Source organism: Spodoptera frugiperda, chromosome 11, assembly GCF_023101765.2.
Source record: "Spodoptera frugiperda isolate SF20-4 chromosome 11, AGI-APGP_CSIRO_Sfru_2.0, whole genome shotgun sequence".
Classification (NCBI taxonomy): Eukaryota; Metazoa; Arthropoda; class Insecta; order Lepidoptera; family Noctuidae; genus Spodoptera; species Spodoptera frugiperda.
In genome coordinates this window covers 6779572-6802349 of record NC_064222.1, presented here as the reverse complement: position 1 = coordinate 6802349, position 22778 = coordinate 6779572, and the positions used below count along the sequence as shown (strand labels likewise).

The 22778-nt window shown below is 35.7% G+C and overlaps 1 protein-coding gene across 1 annotated transcript; it reads right to left on the bottom strand.

Moving 5' to 3' along the window:
* Positions 1–16193: 16193 nt before the first annotated feature.
* LOC118274891 (uncharacterized) lies at positions 16194–22762 on the bottom strand. The gene is made up of 3 exons (XM_050696992.1): positions 22480–22762; positions 21609–21710; positions 16194–21181 (listed from the first exon to the last, which is right to left on the bottom strand). The coding sequence occupies exons 1-3, from the start codon at positions 22618–22620 to the stop codon at positions 20768–20770; spliced, it is 657 nt and encodes a 218-aa protein (XP_050552949.1). The 5' UTR covers positions 22621–22762; the 3' UTR covers positions 16194–20767.
* Positions 22763–22778: the final 16 nt, after the last annotated feature.

The following is a 22778-nucleotide window of genomic DNA, read 5'->3' as shown; positions in this document are numbered from 1 at the left end:
TATAATATATCTTCTCAATCCCCGATTCCCCAACTACCCTAAAAGTTCTCATTACCAAAAGGCCGGCAACGCACCTGTAACGCCACTGATGTTTTGGGTGTCCATGGGCAACAGCGATTGCCATCCGGAGATCCGCCAGCTTTTTTATCAGTTTATATCTCAAAAAAATGTGGATCAAACTAAAGTCTGATTCTTAAATTTTTCTGGTTGTAAATTACGTGTGGACACGACGCAGTAGAAAATCCTAATATAGAACAACGTTTCTTTCTAAAATGATAATATTGCACTTAAAAAAACTAAACATATTTATCAACGAAATCTGTTACATCCTAACAAACACTGCTATTCACAGAACATGAGGCTTATCATTTATCAATCACTGTTACTCGATCACAAGTAACATTTACCGTCTATTGACCTGTGACACTTATATTAGCGAACAACTTTACATGCCCACCTGTGCCCTATATCACACATAGCTGTATTTATGTGTTATCTGATCTAAAACTAACCTATTTCATGAAAATGAGGACGTGTGTTTCTGCAGGTGGCATTGACAAATGCGACGGAGTATCTTTAATCTTTAATATAGGTAAGAGAAGACGGATCGTCGGATCAACGACGCATATGCAACACCAGATGAGTTATAAGTGCGTTGCCACCCATTAAGGTAGGAGGAGTATAGACTACAACATTTTCTGGAGCATTTCTGTGTAATGTAACGTTCTTACAATTGGTACACGCAACGTCACGCCTTCTATCCTCGAATGCCGCTATACAATGTACACCCACTTTTCACCATTTGTGTTATAAATCCCTTGTAATGGGTGAGTCTATTGCCATAAACTGGGCACAATTCCAGACTCCGTGTTACTACTGAGAAATTTTCGAAAAACCGAAAAAAGCCCAGTAGTACTTGGGAGCCCTTGTTTGGTATTCGCACTTGCGACCACTCGACCAACGAGGCAGTCTTATGTATATGTAGTTAACAATAATCATAGTACTAGGGCTCCCTATGTAAATACTAGTGTTGGCTAGCAAATCTCGTTAGAGCCGGTTAATTACTCATGTTTAAGAGTTTGTGCTCGTGCACACGAGCTGTCGTTAAAACCGAATCGAAGTCATATTAATGGTGCTTCAAATGTCAAGGGCGATTATTCACTGTTTTAGAGAAGTACGGATAGGGCGAAAATAAGGTGAGCATTGATTTTTTTATACTACAAATGGTAGCAACAAAGTTCACGGGTCAATAAACAACTATGATTTGTGTCAGTCCTTCTAAAGCATAAGATCTTAGTTATTACCATTAATGTTTGACAAACATTTTCGGATACTGTAATGTCAAGAGTTACAAAATTGAAAGTACGAGTAATATAAAACAGGGTCTTTTTTAAGGGGGAAAACCATCCAACGGCTTTTCCCACCCTGGATTAAGGTGAGAGGGTGAGTCAGACTCTTATTGACTAAAAAACCCACCCCGTTCCTATTCTTGTGCTTTGACCACGGCCAGCCACGGTAACCCTAATTAGGCTGTCCGCAGCTGCAGAATACCACAGGGTCTAAAGTGACCTAAGCACCTGTACTTGCATTTAATCTTAACAACATAACAATCAATTGTATTCCCATTCTGTAAACCATACTAAATTATTGGATTGAATATTTATACCTCTACAGCTTATTAGTAAACAATCATCTGAGTAAGAGACGCATACGACTTCATACGACTCATTTCACACAATTAAACAGGAAGCATACTAGACGCAGTATTGAGGACACGTCACCAACAGACCATGGTAGGCCAGTACTGGACTATGTTTAGGGAACAGCGAGTAAAGTTCCCTAAGAAAAGGAGGATCCTCCGACCAGGCGAGGTGATCGTGCCTGGCGGGCTTTCTGCCCAACTTTTGTTCGTTGGGATTTTCTATCCATGTTTATTCGCATCTAAACTTCGCATGTGCGATGCAGGATATTTATGACGTCATCCGTTGATTTGCTCGTCGATAGTCTATGTGCGACTTCTGTCATCTGTCACTTGTCAGGTATCGCCACATATGGACCCCCTCTACATAAGATATGGCATACAATATAAGAATTTGCCATATAATCTCCACGCGTCTGCCGATGGGTTGAAGATCGCAGTTTAAAGTATCAGGTTTATCAAAGTTTATCACACTAGTTATGTCTTGTGAAACAACGCTTGAATTGTTTAGGTGAGGTTACTAGAGACAGCAGATTGACACTAAAGATTTTAAACTATTCTTACAGATAAACCGTATCTTCGCCATCGACCTACATGACAGCACTTCCATCCCCATCATATAGATGGTTGGCAGACTACAACTGTACGCTTCTCCCGAAATAGCAATATCTGCCTCGCATACCAAAAGTATGGAATGAGCTGTCGTCAGTAGTATTTCCGACACTATACGACCTTCAAATTTTCAAGAAAAGAGCGTACTCTTTTTTAATAAGCCGGCGACGCACCCGTGACTACTAGCGATTAGCGCCGCCCATAGACACCAGTCTATGGGCGGCGCTACCATCAGATGACGACGCGTCTGCTCGTTTACCCCTATAATATAAAAAAAATCGTCGAGAACTCCGTTTGGTGACACATAGACTCTACTATTAGACTACTATCCACATGAGGTGTTTAACGATTTTGTGCTCTAAATCAATCAGATTAAGACTTAGTATTGAGCTGATACGTGAGTATATAATCCAGAAAAGGCCAGAATATACTAAAATACCTATTACTCAACATTCTCAATGGAAACAATACAATAACGGTATCACGAAATAGGTCTATTAATTCAGTTAGCGGTTCCCAAACGCACAGAGACGTTCTATTTTCAAAAATTTAAATTTCGAATGTATCGTATCGACGACCGTTTTTGTGCTAAATATGCAGTGGCCAGTATAAATGAATCCAAAAAGTTTCGTTGTTTTATTTAGAAGATGATAAGTAGGTGTTGTTCAGTTATTTAATGTACGTACAACAGGATGTGTTTTATGGGCTTTCTCTTATTATTATAAATTATTCTGTTCATGTTATGTTTCCTGTACGGAAATGTGGAAAATTTGATTGTTTTAATATGCAATGATTACTGTGTTATAAGAAGTTTGTAGGTTAGAATCAGCTTGAATTATTTAGGACGGATATTTGATTAAATTCCACAGATTACATGCTTTTTAGTGATAGAAATTACACTGGACCATTTAATCTATTGAAAAATTTATCATCAATAAGTGTTCCAGTTATTTTATAATGCTAGTTACAGTTAAAGAAATCCGACGAAATCCCCTATGTAACTCTATCTCCAATCACAAATCATGCTTCGTATACACTCTGTTGTGACGTTTCGTGAAAAGTAAAGAAAAAAAAAACTGTCTCTCGCATTTAACGCAAGTCCTTTATTACTTTTTTTTTAAGTAATAAATCATCCAATGATTTCTCTGGCCTTGGGTAAAGCGAGAGGGAGTTTCAGACTCTTACTGACTAAAAACTAACCCATTCCTACTCCTGCTTTTCAAGGCAGTAAACTCGCTAGGTAGTCCGCAGCTCCGGGCCAACCAACTTAAATAGCTTCCTTACACGTGTTTCCAGATGACCGTTCATTCATTCATTCTAAATGTATGAATAAAATTGGATGGCAAATAATTCTCATTCATCATTGAATCGGCACTGCGGGCGGTCCCCATTTGTGTATAGATAACTATGTAATAAAATGTCATGGAAATCCTTCAGGGAGTCATGTAAACTCCTTTCAATAATTTTCTTTACTTCCGTGATATATTTTTAATGTCTATTATAACATAATATCAAAACTTAAGACACGGTTGGGCCGGTGGTTGGTGGTTAGCCAACTGGCTAACGTGGAAGGTTTAGCGGGTTCGATTCCCGCACGGAGCAACTGTGTGTGATCCACAAATTGTTGTTTCGGGTCTGGGTGTCATGTGTATGTGAACTTGTATGTTTGTAAATGCAAACATGCAAACACGCTAGATTTAAGAAGCCCGCTTCTCATGCTTAGGTAGGGGCGTCTTAAATCTTCGGACCATAACGACAATATAGATAAACACACATTCATCTATCTAATCTCAGAAATCAATAACTAATCTAAAATCGATGGATTAAAATCGAATTTTGTTGTTAGAATACATTTTCTATCAAAAACAGACCGATCCAAAACTTAAGATTGTGTATGCGTGATGATAACATGTGTACATTACCAAATAAAATATAAACAGAATCACCTTTGGAAGGAAACATTGACCCGTGCGAAAATGACCTATCCCTTGATACACGGTCACATACGGTCATTAAATTATGACATACAAAAACTAACCTTATTACTACGACATAAAGACGATCTAAATATCAAATTGAGAACTTTAAACAGAGGAAAAAACAAAAAAAAAAGAAGACTGCTTTATTCAAATTTAGAATGATTTGAATAATGTGAATCATAGTCTGATTCCATAGTATCATTATTCATTAACGGTTCTTTCTTTTTTTAATCTGTGAGAAAATCTGGTCGGTCTGCCATTTTGTTTTTGAATTAAGGTTTTATCTATAGTTGGTTGTTGCTTTCATACTTAGAAGATTTTAGATAAGCTAAAATTTCGCAGTGAAGATAAAAAATAATTACAGGTATGCTTACATCAAAACTAACAATACTTACTTCAGTAAAAATTGCTCTAAAATTCACACATACAACATCACGCCTTTTATCCCCGAAGTATAGTAGGCAGAGGTGCACGTAATACCGCTATACAATGTACAACCACTTTTCACCATTTGTGTTATAAGTCCCATGTAATAGGGGATGAGCCTATTGCCATATACTGGACACAATTTCAGACTCTGTACTACTACTGTTTTAAAATTCAGTTTTATAAAAACGTTTCAAACTTAACCATTCGCCTCTAATGAACGCATCCTTTGTAAAATATCAAGATGTATTTAGAACGACACATGAACGCACCTCTAAAAACAGTTTCACGGACTATTCGAATTTAGAATTGTAGAACGGCGCCATGTTCGCTTGAAAATTCCTTATTTGAATTTCTATCGACCGTTAGCCGTACTTCGATGCAATTTTTGGTCGACTTACATTTATAGTAATTTATTTTGGACTTCAATAAATATTATTAGCATTATTACCTAGAAGATTATCTAATTACAAATTATAAACAGAATTGTGTGGAATTCAGTAACGTTTACATAATGCATTAAACAATTTATTTTTAAACGCACAAGAACCATGTTATTTCTTGTGACGTAAAATGAAAATGAGTTTGAAAGTAAAATCAATGTTTAAGGACTTCATGCAATATTGCAAAGCTGTAAGTACATAGATTTGTTATACAATACAATACATATCGATCATACATGGGTCAGGGAATCAGAAGAGATAAAACAGAGGAGAGAGAGAGAGAGAGAGAGAGAGAGAGAGAGAGAGAGAGAGACCTCTTTTATCTGTTCTGTGATGGGGGTCAACATCAACTGCGGGTAACAGTCCATTCCTGGATTATGAGTACTTATTTTTCTGCATAATAAGGTTTAATATAACATCCACGATTATCAGTCGTGTTTTGCCTTTTTTTAAGGAAGAAAAATCTTCCAATTACTTCTCCCGCCTTAGCGAGGCGAGAGAGAGTGACAGACTCTTACTGACTAAAAACCACCCCGTTCCTACTCCTGCTTTTCTAGCCGGCGGAGGCCCGGAAACCCGCTAGGCAGTCCACTAAAACCTTGAAATCGTAGTTTAAAAGTTGCAGGTTCATCACAGAGCGTTGCTACTCCCTAAGACGGCTCTTACAACACCCCCAGTAATAATAGGGGTATAATTGTCCCCTAAAGACAGAGTTTAGCAAACTTAGTATTTAGGCAACCTAGGCTGTGACAACTTGAAACTTGCGTCTACAGCAACGTAGCATAGCATATATCTGGTAGAAAATCCCTAATAACTCGGGGGGTGTTTTAGGCTATTTAGCATTACGTTGCAAGCTTTTAGACCGAAACAATGGCCACTCAAAATGTGGGTTAGTGAACACATTAAACTGTGGTAAAGGTGAATAAAGTAATTAGGTATATAGAGTGGACTGAACTTCTATCTATCCCATTTTATTTATAAGTTACTGCCATACTTAGAGAATTTTAATGATTATAATTTAAACTTTATTATTTTATTTATTTTCATTTTAAAAAACATTGCCCCACATTAGGATTTTCTCCTGTGTCGTAAGTGCGTTTACAAACATACAATTTCATGTGCACGTGTCACCCAGACCCGAAACAACAACTTGTGGATCACACAAAGAGTTGCTCCGTGCGGGAATCGAACCCGCTACACGTTGCATGGCAGCCAGTTGCCCAGCCACCGCGCCAACCGTGCAGTCAAACTATTGCACAGTAACGATTTTGTTCCGAAAAAAATTGCTATAGACTGGGTTGAGTAACCATTAAATGAATATGAGTACGAATGTACAGGTCCGTACTCATATACCATTCATCCATATACCAATTCCATTAAGCTGGCTGGGTGTGAGCCTTTGAGCTTTGAGTTTTTCGGTCCACACGTAGATTTTTACTTTACTTACTTACTTACCACCAGGCCTTTTTTGCGGGGGGAAAATCATCCAATGACTTCTCCCGCCTTGGGCGAGGCGGGAGGGAGTATTAGACTCTTACTGACTAAAAACCACCCCGTTCCTACTCCTGCTTTTCGAGCTGGAGCCCCGGTAAACCCGCTAGGTAGTCCACAGCTCCGGATCAGGCATCTGCCCTAATACAAATAATGCACATATACCCCATACACGAGTTCTTTTGCCTTACACGTGTGTATTTATATAAATAAAGTAAATTATTATCTAATTGATAGTTCGAAAACCTCGTTCGCAACAAATTGATGTAATTTGTCTTTTGATTGCCATAGTAAATGCTTCCTCAATGCTATGTAATTGAAACTATTTCTGTGGGACGTAATTTCAAATTGTTTCCTTCGGTAATATATTTTTATTTTTCTAGGTATTTTACCTTTTATTTGCTACTTGTTGCCTGTCCTGGCTTTACTCGGGTACAAATTCCAGACTTCAGGAGGTCAGATAGTTTAGTATTGTCCGAAAAATTTTATGTTTTTCTGAGAAGAGAAACCTTGATGCATTAAGGCCCCTTTTCCCAACTTTCCCAACCCTTGATTCCCCAACAACCCTTAAATTTCTAACCACAAGGCCGGCAACGCACTTGTAACGCCTCTGGTGTTACGGATGTCTAGAATCTATTTAGTCGTGATTCAAGAGGAAGGTTTATATAACTAGCAAACCCGGCGAACTCCGTTTCGCCACCTGAAATTCCCTGTTTCCCTGCTTTTCTCTTGAATTATTCCAGAATTTTCTTCTGCTATAAACCTCACGGAGCCGTGCATTCGTTGGAAAGGTCTCGCCTTTCCAACGAATGCAAAACCGTGGAATTTGGTTAGAGCGTTCTGGAGTTATAGTGTCAGGAAGGAAAACACAACTTATTTTTATATAATAGATAATACATGTATAATAATATGGTAGATAATCATTAATATTTGTGCAAAGCCGGAGTAGGTCACTAGTATCTACAGATTATACCTTAAATATTACGAGATCTAGCTTCAACACAATTAAATTTCAGATTACCTGGAATGACTAACAAATACAAGTTCGTTATTGTATCAATCAGAACACACATTGTTGTTTGATCTACTTAAAACACCTGACACACAAAAATATCGGTACCAGGTTAGCATATTTGGTAAACAATAAAAAAATAACAATAACCTGATCGTCAAGGAATTCCAATGAATTCTCATTTTGATTGATTTCTTATAAACACAACAATATTATGATGAACTTAGTCTGGATAGCTTAATTTGTCAGGAGTGGATTTACTCATGCGAAGATGGCCGAAGATGCCCGAAGTGGAGACGAAAAGAGACGATTTCCAGCTAGAAGTAAACATGAAGACTGAGGTGCGTGTCCACATCACCACGTCACGATGTCAACGTGACGTAACGTGACACGTTACGTTGACGTGACGTGCAAATTTACGTTAACGTAACGTAAAAATGAACGTCACGACGCAGAAACGTTACACGTCGCCGTGCCTTGTAAAATTTACACTTTTACACTCTGATTCTTTTAACTTTTTAGATATTATTTGTATGAGGTGTATTTAGTATTAATAAAATTTACACTTTTACACTCTGATTCTTTTAACTGTAGATATTATATAGAATAGAATCAGGCGTTACTTTGCGGAAATCCATGCTACACTAACAATACAGTAAGATTATTTAGTTTTAATTCCGCTTATATGTATTTTTAACATGCTGCGTGCAGCACCGCCCTCCCGTCCGCAATTAAATGCTCATGCAGCAGGGGTGCAACATAAAACACACACATATCATGCAATAGACCACTCGACATATGTTTTACTCATTCATTAAAACTATATAATCTCACTGTATTGTTACTGTAGATATTATTTGTATGAGGTGTTTAAGTATTAAAACGAAAGATTCCCTCGATTGAATCAAAGCCAATTATAAATCCTTTCACACTAAATCTCCTATTTATTTACTCCACTTTTGAGAGTCGAATGATTCATAAAGTTTCCCAATAAAACTGATTGATACCATTAATAATATTTTTGTGTACATTTTTTGTGTTTACAACACAGTCAGTGGCCGGTCAACGCATCTTTGTCTGCTAATGCCAGGTCAAACCATGCATTTATGAGGTCGACCTGAAACCAACTATGGTAATAAAATCTAATAATCTGAATTAAACACACTTCTAAGTGTTGTATCATTATGAAAGTTGACAACTATAACTATAAAATAAAATGAATTAATTTTGCAAATAGGCTACAAAAGAGCAAGTTTACACGCCAAAATTATTATAAAAAAAATCTAGATGAGGTCAGCATTTCTTAACGATTTGATGGTCATGCAATATTATGGCGAATGGGTTGCCTAAGTACCAACTAGTAAATATATCGAGTTTTGGCTCCGAGTTTGTACCAAGACACATCGAGGACATAAGTATATAATGATAAAGGCTTGTTTTTAAGATTTTTAATTAATTGACCAAAAGTACTTTACTAATGAATATATTTTGATAGTATTCGTAAGCGCGTTTACTAAAGAAGAAAAGAATATCAAGTTTGGGTCAGTCAAAGAGCTATTGATGTTTTACGATTGACATCACGTAGTCTGGAATCTTGCTCAGTGTATATCAATAGGCTCTTTCCACCTATTTCGTTATACTCATCAAAATAACTGGTTAATAGTCAAATACTCAGATGTCACTCAATTTTAAGACGCTCTCAAATATAATTCTGTCTCTACAAATACTTTGTTAATGACAGAGATAGCACGATATTTAAGTACAACTTAAAATTGAGTAGCGTTTTAGTATTCGGGCGTAAGAGGAGTAAAAAAGTTGATCATACTTTCGAGAATCGAAGTTTCATGACTAATAAAAAACTGTAAGAGGAAAAGTCTATACCCTGACTCTGTTTACCTATTAACAGCTGAAAAACAACAAAATAACCCGTGAAAATAACAATATAATGTGTTCCTTGAATCGCTTGTGAGTTGCAAATTACGGATTTGTAATCAACTAATCACCAAACAAAATCGTAAGCGATTTGTGTATTGAAAGATGTATTTACATTGTAATATGTCTACCTTTACTTTGATCTGTAAATTCTCTAAATCTATCAATTGCATCTAATTATAACCGACATTAGTACATAAATAAACACATAAACCATCGCTTTCGTTCAACGATAATTGAGAATAACAGATAGAACTACGATCCTTATATACTTTACTACTTACCTACTTCTTTAAAGTCCATCCATTTAACACGTTTACTAGTTGTAAACACGTAAGTTGTAAAATTCAAATTTATCTTATAACAGCGCTTTCTTAATTTTCTAAAGCTTTTCTAACTGCTATTTTCAGCCCACCTGCCAGCGCGAAGATTCTATGATTCGTGCAAACTCTCTTAGGTATATCTTCCCTCTGATCGTTCTCCTCATGTCTGACGATCGTGGTCAGCATCAGGATTGTACCTGGAGCGGGGAACCTGCTTCCAGCGGTTTCTGTGTTCCAGCAGTGTAAATTTTTTGAGGACGTGTCTTTCATCTGATCGTACTAAATTAATTATTAAATTTTTCGGCTTACTAACGTAATTATTTGACGAGGAACTCGACTAGTTTCAAGTTATGCTAGAGGTTTATATTCATGAGTAGCATTTTGCGACACAAGACTGTCGCGCTGCTACTATGGCATGAGGATGGCTTGAAATTATCCGAGTTGCTCGTCAAATAATATAATTACGCGAATAAGCCAAAAAACATTATAATTTATGAAACATCCTTCTACTTTTATTACTTCACCACCATCTTATTAAATCATTTCCCAATTACAAAATACACGCTATAACCGAAGTAAGATTATCTAAAAAAAAACTCAACATTACCATTAAAACCATAACTCTAAAAGGGTTAATGTATAGAAAAAAAAATGTGTCTCAAGAAAGACAAATAGATAATAATATCGGCACGTGCAAGAATTGAGGACGAACCGATTTCGTTTATACGTGAATTTATTTTTATATCAATCGGCAACCAGCTGTGATGATGGGAGAGAGTGAACCTTGAGACGTACCACGTGGAAAAGGACACGAGATTCGATGCTCGTGTGTGCTATTAAATGGCTATAAAAAATATATGCAAGTAATTTTCTTTTCAAATCAAATCAAATCATCTTTATTGTGGACTATAGGTAGGTATGTATCATAAATACAGGTCTTAAATAATTAAAATAGGTTCAGCTATGTCCCGCCGTTGAGGCATGCAATAATAAAATAGAAATCAGTATTTAAAACACAATTAGTCTTATTAGTCTCGACACATTATTATAAAATATTCCTTTAGATATAATTATATAGACCTTTCAGACTGACTTTTATCACGACTAATTGAGGCGCTTGTTTGACTTTTAACAGTAATACATCTGAAACAGCGAGTAAAACAACCCATATCTCTTTTGTAGAACTCACTAATTATGTTCTAAAATTCTAAATAAAAGGCGAATCACCTCCGAATGGACATAAGGAAATTGGGCAAATAGAAACAAAACTCTAAACTTAAACTTTAATCAGACCAAAATCTCGACACTGGACTAGACACAGGTCATTGTATTTTTGATCATTAGCCAATAATAACAATTAAGGCATGCATTCTGCCAAGCATACATACTTGTATATTTCACACAAATATTGAGAATAACATACATTATTTGAACTTGTCTGATATGCTTGATATAAAAACAAATTATCATTGCATTGTGTGGTCAGTAAAACGTGGGCAAATGGCAACGTCCTCGGTCATCAGGTTAATCGAGTTGGCTCTGGGTAATAAATATTATGAACTCTTTTTTGGTTCAACGCTTAAAGTCAAGCTGTGATTATCCTTAATAAAAATTAAAATTCTATGATTCTATTTACTAACATAATCATATTCTATCAGCTTACATCGTCGTCACGCCTTTTATTCCCGTAGGAGTAGGCAGAGGTGCACATTACGGCACGTAATGCCACTGTATAATGTACACGCACTTTTCACAATTTGTGTTATAAGTCACATGTGGTGTGGGTGGTGAGCCTATTGCCATATACTAGGCGCATTTCCAGACTCCGTGCTACCACTGAGAAATTTTCGAAATAACGAAAAAGCTCAGTAATTATTTTCCCTACCCGGGATCTATCAGCTTACGTCTTATCAAATTACGTCTACCATAGATCAAAGGAGTTCCTTCTTTAGAGAGAGTTTGCCAATATTCTCTCGCTTTGCAAGTAACTTGGAGATTGCAATTAGATCATCGAAAACTTAGACCAAGCTACTATCCGCCCAAAATTGGCTGTTCGTAGTTTTAGGACTACTACTGCTGCAGACTATAAAGTCGTTAAATGAGATAGTTTAAGAGTTTTTTTCCGTTAAAACCATCAAAATCAGTTAGCGGTGCAAATGATAATCGCAGAAACCATACGCCGGCTCAAGAAACGCCGGGATATCTTCGATACTGAGTAACAAGCTTGATAAGAAAGTGCTAGCTCTACTGGGAGCAGCGACCAACACGTCAAAAAACACACACTACATCTGCTTATAGTCAGGAGAGACTGTTTTTTTTTTTTTTTTTTAACGTTGCCCCACATTAGGTTTTTCTCCTGTACCGTGAATGCGTTTACTAACATACAATTTCACATAAACATTACACCCAGACCCGGAACAACAATCTGTTGATTACACAATGAGTTGTTCCGAGCGGGAATCGAACCTTTACACGGCAGCCAGTTGCCTAACCACCGCGCCAACTGTGCAGTCATCTGTATGCAGTCAACTGATTGCTAATGAAAATTAATAAAACGAAAAAAAACTAGATAGTTTATCAGTTTTTCCATTAAAACCATTGTAATACATGGGATAATAAGAGAGCTAATTTCGTCTTTATAATATTTACTCATGACATCACGTTCGTTTCGAATTTACTCTTATATTCAAGTAAGCCATCAATTTTGTTAACGTTTTCAATGACAGTCCTCTGTCTTCATTTGACAATGATTTGTTTGTAAGCAAACATTTTAAAATTAAATCTTAAAAGCTCATAATAGGTGTGATGACAAGTGTTTTCTTTTTTATTTTGTCGTATAAGATAACAATACTGAGATAAAACAAATCAATATTTAGGAGTGAGAGCAAATACGGTAAATAGAGTCATGCGATATTTCAAATCAATATACAATGTGATAGGGGTGAGACTTCTAACCCGTTAAGGCTGAGTACTACATGTAATTTTATCGACAAAAGTCGGGAGTCGAAGTGGTCAAATCCCCTCCCCCTAAGAATTATGGCTATTTTAATATTTTTTTTACTTTTTTTGATATCAAAGGTTGTATGCGTCGTAGAAACAAAAAAAAACGACAAACGGTAGCTAATAACCTTGGCTAACTAATTCATTACTTTTTTCATATGTTTGATAATGTTTTGGTGAGAAAAAAAATCATTTCTGAATTATTTTTACCGAAAATATCGCTATGTTTCAATATTTTTTATTGGGGGTTCAACCCCCCATATTATCTTTTTTGTCCATAAAATTAGATGTAGTATTCAGCCTTAACGGGTTAGAAGTCTCGCCCCTATCACATTGTATAAGTATCTTCAAAGTATTTCGTTCCGTAAGAAAATAAAAAAATACGTGTCAAATATTTTAAAATAATCTATAAGACGGGCATTAAAGTAACAATCAGTCATCTACCCTATTACGTATTATGTGACAAATAGTGTACATTCTTAATTCAAAATTATCTGATACATAGCGGCTATCCAGACATCGAGAAACAAGTCCTAAGTATAGATGAGTTTCTGGACTTCCATGGACTTTAATCTCTACCTGGAATGGTTGCCAAGTATCTGTTTTTCAAGTACCAAGACGTTGTAAGCTTGTTGTCATTTTTTGCGTCTCCACCCGGATTTGTGTGTCATCGCCAAGTCTGATAACACTGCCAAGTTTTAAGAAAGATTTATTATTGAGACCAATTTCTTTTCCATTTCTGAATTCTTAGTCAATAGCAGTGACGTAAATTTGTATGGTGTACATTCCTGGAATAGTAATTCTGTACCTCAGTTATTACCATAAAAGGTAAGTAATGATCCCAAATACAATTTTGCAAAAATAACTACTTAAATAGATCGGAACGGGTTACCTATTAAATGTATTTATTAAATCACCTAAAATGGCACAGTCAAAACTGTGAACAAAAAACTATAAATTATAAAGTAATCAGCATCGATAGTATGATTCAAATAAGTAACCCCTAATGAAGTAATCGGTATTACAGTATATCAACATTAGGTAGTCTTCACAAAAATAAAAATACTACGAAACCAATTTTTTATTATTTTACTTACTCCTACACAAAATTAAATATAATATAATAATATTAGCTTATTTATCTTTACAATAATTGCTATGACTTACTTACAAATCACTGTCCTAATTTTAAACAATAACTTAATAAGCTACGGCATAATTATCATCAGAATCTATATAATTGTTATTGTTAGAATCTCTATATTTATCGCCATTGTTATGTACTTCTCCGTCATTGAAAATTGGATCCATGTCATAAGCTTCCTCATAATCTAATGGGACTTGTTGATAATCTGGTCTTACGTTCACTTCTTCAGGTTGCCCATACTTTTCTTCTTCTATATTTGGTGGTTTGTCCTCCGCATAATCATTTGGTACATATTGTTCTAATTCTGGACTAATATCATCATCATTGTCATCATCGTAAGTATCAATGCCTTTGACTTGTACATTTGAGTCGTCTACCTGATCTACGTCATCAGTATACTCCTTGTGTATATCTGTCTGATCATTTTCATTGCCTGTGTCATCAGTGCCATTTTCAGAGTCATCGTCATCATCCTCTTCAATATCTTGTTCTTCATTTGGTGCGTTACTGTCATCAAAGTCACTATCTTCTTCTAATTGATCACTTTCATCTTCCACTTCGTTTTTAACGTAACTATACACGTTATCAGAAGACTGTGTCAATTCAGCATTTTGACTATTCTGTACAATGCTTTCACTTTGATAACTGGTAAGTGGTGGGCCATCACTCACATCCTCAGCACTGTTGTTCTCGTCTTCCTCAACTGGTGTAGCAATACCAGCACTGTTGGGATCGTACGCAACATTTGGTATATTGAGAGATTGTTCATTCACTGTCTGCACTGTCACTACGGCGTCGTACGGAACTCCTCGGTTACCCATCAATACTAAAACGGCGTATTTGTAACCAGGTCCACCGTCAACTATATTCGCTTTGAGAGCTGTTCCAAAATCGATGCTACTTACTCGAAGATGTCCTATTAGTTCGCCATCGCCTATCGCTGGGTATCTCAAAGCCACTGATCCTCCGGGAACGGATAGCCTGATCTGTTCAGTGTTAGTTTTCTCCAGTTCTTCATTACCAACATCGAGGAGGAACACTGAGGGGTATTTGTGGAACGGATTTGCGATCACTGATGCTGCGAGTTGGCAAAGAATAAGTGCAAGTAGCATCTCGACTGTTGAATCTCAAATGTTGGGTCATGGTACGATAATCAGATTCTTATATAAGCCTAGTGTCACGGTTGATACGGCGCAGTTTTTGTGTGGCCCTGATTGAAGCGTGACGCCTCCAATGTCAACTGTATCTTCAATTGGTATCAGGAAAAAGTTTATCCAATTATCGGGCATTGTTCGTACTTTTGTGTAATTTGAATAAATTAAATAATTGTAAACAACAAATTTTATTTATTTATGTGTGTATTTGAAATCATATTTTCTTACCAATTCAGTATCTAGAGAATGATTAAGAATATATTATGTATATACTGTACCTATTATGTATGTAGTACCAGTATATTTTTGATTTTTGTTTACTGTTACTTTTTGTTACATTTTTTTAACCCGACTGTCAATGAAAGGTTATTATTTAAGTTTTTAACCTTTTTGCACCATATTCTAGCTTTTTATAATGCATTGTTACCCTTCTTCTAATTAGCTTCAGAGCCCGTCTTCCTTTGCATACCATACTATGTACTTAAGAAAGTAGGTAAGCTGTAGAGTTTTCAATAAATAAATGTATGTAACTTTTTAGATTACTCAATTATTATTTTTACTTTTTCTGAAACAAGTGTGAGTCTGCTAAACGAAATCTCACGTACACGAAGAACCATTCACACCCGAAATGGCATTTCGTCACGGATATATTATTTTTGTTACACAACCTGAAAAAACAGAACCCAAACAACACGTTACGTACCAACAAACTAATCATCAGACAATTTATGAATAAGCAAAACAACAACGCAATGTCGGAACTCTCAATAAATCAAAAACCTACCACACACTTGGCAAATTGTCCAGGTCAGGAACCGAACGAAAATTTTAAAAGAGAATGCATTTAAAATTAAAATATCATCGTTGGACGTAACGACTGACGCAAATGGTGCTGAAGTGGACATTACTGAAATGTTATTATTATGACAACTTTATTTGTTGCCTGTTTACGAAAGGACGGAAATAAAACAACAGATTAATCACAGCTTTGGTTTCTTTCAATAATGCTATAAATCATACAAATGTTACTATGTTTGTATGTATGTATGTAGTTATGTACAACTCGTGTCTAACACTACTGTTGAGATAAATACTTGATAGAAAACTCAAGACCCGAGTAATACTCTTTTTTTTTCTTTAGACCTTAAATTAGTTACTAGAAGTACCTCCTGTACCTATGTCTTTTTAACATGCAGATTCAACTAACAATACCACAGACATAATATTTTACATAAAACACGGAACATTAAGAGTGCTATACATTATTCTTTTAGAAGTCAAATTATAAAACTTCACATAAGAAAAAGGAAAAGTTGTTTACATAATGAAAAATACATATTACAGGACAATAACAAAGAGTTTATAAGAGTTTAACACCATTAGGTAAGGTCAAGGGGAGCCGCTGGATGCAGGAGGTCAATAGTGGACGTCCTTTGACTGATATGATGATGAAACAAAGAGTTTTGAGTAACTAGTGCTTGCGTCTTCCATATGATACCGGCCCAGCTATTATCTATCATAGTATTCATCTCAATTTATTTCATACTGCATTTCAAAAATAATACAAGACAATTTTACAACACCGAATTTCACAACACAATCTTCACATCACATATGTCACGATGAAACGAAAATTGATCGATTTTACTCGAAACATTTACTTGAAGTTTTGTAAAAATGTCTAATATTATTTTGAAATGTCATAAATACAACAATTTATCACAATGCTAAGATATATTTGCGAACAGTTTCGAAGATCAAGCTTAAATAGGTTAACAAGAAGAGATTGTCTTGGATATAGACAGATATTCTAATCATACAAATAGTGTCAAAACCGTGTGTTACAGATATTTGCAGAATGATATTAATCTTAAGCTTAAAACTGGCTACTAAAGTAATAAGCCTAGACTCTCTGTTCTGAATCTAGTGAAGGACTCAACAACGGAGAAGTAAGACGATGAAATCCGCAAACGCTTGGCTGTGGAGGATACAAGATTGATTTAAAGCGATACCAGAAGTAAAATATAATTCAATTGAAGAATCCTAGAGTAAATCAGTACCTAGTCTCCGTTTTCCATATCGGCAGAGATGCTTTTTATGTATCTTTGCCCGTTCCTGTTAATTATCATTATAATTATGACACTGTCACCATTAACACAAGAAAACCTCACACTGCAGGGCAAAGGCCTCCCTACCCTCCTTCCACTCGTCTCTTGGTAGAACTTTCTGTGGCCAATCCTTTTCATAGGCATCAAGTTAAGCGACGTCTATTGACGTAATATCGTAAAAATACTGAAAATTTCAAGCCGCAATCCAAGGTAAGATTGTGCATTTCTTTCCGAAAATATAACTATCACTCACTTTTCCAAAACCACACATCTCCAATCAGTAATCACAACCTTCAAGAATTCCTGAGCTTTAAAATTCAAGACTTCATTGATAAACATTCGGTTTGCCTTGCCCCGACCTCGTGCTAATTATTTCTAGATCTCATATGTATCTAATCATTGCCGGAATAACATACCTATGTAGTATTTTTATATTTCTCTGAGCATATAAGCCGCTCACCAGGCATAACTATTATAAATTGATTTGGACGCATTGTATTAGACATTAAAATGAGACATACATACATAACATTGCCTAGTGTGCACCTCTGCCTACCGCGTTACGTTACGTGACGTTGCATGATGACATACACAACCTCACGCATGTCTCCTGTAAGGATTGGCAGAGACAATGGAACGCCAATTGCTACGAATCTTACACACCTCTTTCGCTTCATCAACAGTCATCAGTCTTTTCGTGCATGTTCGTCGGTAAAGAATGAGAACTACGATAGTCAACTAAAAAAATTGATAATTTTTGTAAATATGAACCATTTGTTCAGTTTTCCAACGTTTTTGGAGAAAGTGTTTATTCAATATTACCTAATTATTTTTTATTAACAGAAATCTCGAACGTATATACATATAACACCTTATAAGTTCGCCTCCACAGCAGTTGTTTTATTAATCTGAATAGAATAAGGTCCAGTCCTCATAAATATATCTAAAACACACGATTCTGACACTAACAACAACAAATCGATTATCGGGTTATAAAGTTTAATATATCGATTACATGATCACACTAACATTCGAAAACCTTTATAAAGGGTTATATCATTACATACATACAATAGAATGATATACAGATATAAATATTGTCACCTAATGCAAATTCATAATTTTTTTAACGATCACACTCACAGAGAAAGCACCAATTTCTTAAAATTTAATTTCAATAAGTATAAAGAAAATAATTTTACAATTAATATGACCAAAATAGACATTCAATCTGTACGATTATGAAGCGTAGGTACTATAAAAGTTAAGCGTCCACAGGCCCGCATCGCACGCATCGTACACATTCCGTTTGACGTTAGAAATTATTTTAAATAACATCTATTCTTTGAAAATATGAGTTTTTACAGGCTTGTGTTACTCGTGCCCATGGAAAATTAGGTATTCATAATATATAGTTCATAGATATTGAAAATCTTATTGTTATCATAAAGTTAAGGCAATATTAGCAAAGGACTTTTTAGAATTCAGCCCGTGTCATCATGACGTCAACTAACATTTTTATTTTGTTCAAAAAATCCTCTGCTAACGAATTTGAACCTTAAAGACACTATTATGTTTTTATAGGTAAATATTTTGGCATCATGGTGTTATTTATTAGTACTCTTAGTATGAGTTTGCTTTACATACTTTTAAAGTAATCTAAACGAGAGCGCATTCGGCGCTCTGATTGGTTGGTTTTTTCAGCCGGCCAATCAGAGCGCCCAACGTAAAGCAAACTTGTACTAAGGGAATAGCTATTATGTAACTATGTATGTGTTTATAGACAGAATTATATGAGGCACCTATGTAAAGACCAAAGACCTTAAAACACAACTTATAAAAGAAAATTGACTAAGTATTATCAATAATAATTTAAAAACTAGTGAATAATATCTTTAACATCATAAGAATAAGAGTGATTATTTCTTAACACGTGATCAAACCTGGACAAGCGGTGTTATTAATATCAACAATACTTGAGCATACTTTTTACAAGACTTTAGAGAATTTTTACAAGGTATTCTTCTTTATGTACTTAATTGAAATATCTTCGCTTTTTGTGGTATAAGCCGGTAAACGAGCAGACGCATCACCCGAAGGTAAATAATCGCCACGGCCAATGAACATCCGAAACACAAGAGGCGTTACAAGTGCGTTGCCGGCCTTTTGGGGTTAGGAATTTAGGGAAATCGGGGATTGGGAATATGGGGAAAGGGGGTAATTGATCCTCCGGTCCGCTCACACAACGAAACATAACGCAAGCGTAGCGTTGTTTCACGTCGGCTTTCCGTGGTATCACTCCGGTCGCGCCGGAAAATTCTTGCAAGCATGTCTTTCCCACACTTAAATTCTTTTTTCTTCATTTATTTACTAACTTCATTATTTTATTTTATACCGTATAGCGAATGAGATTTAACAGGACTATGCTGGACTATATCCGTAAGGTTATACCTACTAGTCCAATTAGCTTAGCTGTAAAAATAATCTTTTATCATGAGCAGTGTGCGCAGACGCGCAGCCTACCCGCCGTAGACTGCGCGAGGTCGCCGCGTCTGCGCTGAGCGTCTTGAGTAAATCGTAATTTTTAGTTAACTGAACCCTAATTTCAAACACGTCACAAAACTTTGCAAAAATTCTCTAAAGCCCCAAAAACAATAACCCGAAGGTCATTTCCGAAACACGTCATTTCCCACTTCTTGATTCGTACACTTCCTAGAATACTTAGCCACAAAAGCCAAACAGTGCAGAAAAGATTCCGTCGCGAAATTGTTTCAATTCGCCTTGAGAACTTGAACTAATTTCTGCGGAAATTAAATGAGTTTATATTGCTATTGACAAATGACTGGTTCGTTGGTCGAGTGGTCGTAAGTGTGACCAGACAAGGCTTCGGGCAAAGTAAATGTGCTTTTTCAGTAAATGTGTTCAGTACCTAAGTGGGCTTTTTCGGTTTTTCAAAAAAAAATCAGGCTCACTATTATTCAGCAGGACAAGGGTCCAGAGTATACAGATTACCTTATGGTGAGTTAACACATTCGTAGCAACCTTTACAACAGACGAGCCTCACCTCATTTTACCAAGTCAAAAATCAAGTTCCAATTGTTATTAATGAAATAGATGCAAATATATCATGGTTTCTTACGTTACTTTTGTAACTCTCTGACATTTGTGGCTAAGCATGATCTTACAAATTCTCATTAATTAACACATTTACCGCATCTCATGCTGTTGCAACTATATTTTATTTTCTTTTCCTTTCTCAATATTTCACTTTAAATGGATACTTGTCTCATTCATCTTAACATTACGAATTAAATGGCACTTAAGCTTTGATACACTAAGCGGATCAAAGCCGACATTAAAAAAGTCTACAAACAGGACTAATTAGTTATAAGATGCAGCGACATGAGACACAAGTAAGTAAAAATTAACATTCAGACAAAATTATCGCAAAAATGTTCGCATTTGCTTGTTCTGATGGTTCAAAGACGTCTGAGCTCTATCAGCTTGATTGATTAACTGGTCCAGCTTACTAATCTGTGTGTTTACCTGCTTTCCAATATCTTTAGCCGCTGCCTTGCCCAATAACGAAGAATTTTCCTCCATTTTCTTTAAATCGTCCAAAGCGGTGTTAATGTCACCGCCACCGCCATTTTGTTTCGATTTTCCCGCGCGCGGCGTCATTTCGTTGTCGTCGGGACCAAGGCCCTTGTTTATGGAGCCGTTTTCTGAAGAAGGCGGTATATAATCTTTGTCATAATTCGTCTGCCCTACGTAGCTTGGTTCACTGGAATAGGACAGGTTGTCCTTCGCAGACATCTTAACGCGAAAAAAATTTGTGATCGTACCGCATACTCCCTGAAAATTTTGTAATAAATATTTTAAAATGCGTCCTAAATCTAATGTCGTTGACAAGGTGTGATCAGAGGTTTATTTCCTTTTTTCTAATGGGATAAGCCCGCCACAACAGAATGACTGGGATGGAATCAGAGTCTTATGGTCCATTTTAAGAAGAGTGGCGTATTTATTTATGAGAATACCAACAAGATTACTACGAAACACACAACTTTTTATCGTTTATATAAGGCATTGAAGAGCGGGGCCTCCTAGCACAGATATATCTTTTACTTAAAAGGAGGCCCCTATGTAAGATTTACTGTAAAAGTTTTGTACATGTTTCTGAAATAAACCTTTTTATTTTATTTTTTATTTTATTATTACGAAAATACGTCTCAGAACTAAGTTACCTGTTTAAAAATAATTATAATTTTCGGATGAATGTTACCTTTAATTTATTTATTTTAGTTTGAGTAGAGTCTAGTATAGTGTTCAGCTCAGCTAGGCCACCCGTACCCTCCTTTAATTGCTCATCTAGCATGGCAGTGTTCTGAAAATGTATACACACATTGTTATTTAAGGCAAGACACATTATGAAAATTGATGTTGTGTGACCACAATTATTTTTCCCAATATAATTTTTAACGAAGAACGAACTACCTAACGATGTTTTATTTAACTTTAAAAACCTAATCGCCGTACTTAGAGTCATTAAATGGTTACAAATCAGAGATAGGTATTTTGAATCGATAGATATAATTATGATATCAGAGATTTAAGAGAAAATATTCCTTAGTAACGATTTTGTTTCCAAAACAATTAATAAGGACAGTGTTAAGTAATCATTAAATGTCTCTGAGTACTGCAGTAATTTTACAAAGTAGAGTTGTTCTAAAATCCTAACAAAACCTGGAAATAATATAGGACTATTGCTATTACATAACATAAGTTGAAAAGAGCGAAATTAATAGTTTTTGTCAGTAAGGTGATTTTATGACCAAATATTAATTAAAAATAATCAATTACCTTAAAATAGTGACCAAAATAAAATGTATAAAGATATAAGATATAAGTATATACATTAAAGTTTCCTCGTGTCTTGTTTCTACTTCAGAAAAATATGTCAAGGCTTACATTGGAATAGGTTTCCACAAACCCTCTTCAGAGCCACATTACATCCTTGACCCCATTTCTACCAATAACCAACAACTAAGAAACAAAAATGTTCATGTACCAAGAAATAAAACAACGTTCGATCTTGAGAAACGAATTAACCCATAAATGGAAGAAAATCTATTCCAAGTAAAAAGGTTTTATACCTCTGCCGTCCGAATCTCCACTTCCTCGAATTCTACGACATCCAAATGTTTATGTTTTGACAAAAACTCTTCACGATCAGGTATAGGCTGGCCAAATAACTCGGCCCTGGTACACGCATCTTCATACGCCTTTAACGACATTTTTAAAAACCACTACTGAATATATTAGGCACTTTTTTTCAAGAAGATTCTATCAACGAATAAATAATGCACGGAAGAAAACTGACAGATTAACGTTTTGGCGCAAGTGTCTCTAATGTAAACCTTACGTTGTTCAAATTATTGATTTTACGAAATAC

What these genes read in the sequence shown, in the direction of transcription:
- LOC118274891 (XM_050696992.1), bottom strand. Translation starts at nt 22,620, where the DNA reads ATGTCGTTAAAGGCGTATGAAGATGCGTGTACCAGGGCCGAGTTATTT. An exon ending in TGGAGATTCGGACGGCAGAG is followed by an intron (nt 21,711 to 22,479) that starts GTATAAAACCTT and finishes ATACATTTTCAG; the next exon opens with AACACTGCCATGCTAGATGA. An exon ending in CTAAAATAAATAAATTAAAG is followed by an intron (nt 21,182 to 21,608) that starts GTAACATTCATC and finishes CAAAATTTTCAG; the next exon opens with GGAGTATGCGGTACGATCAC.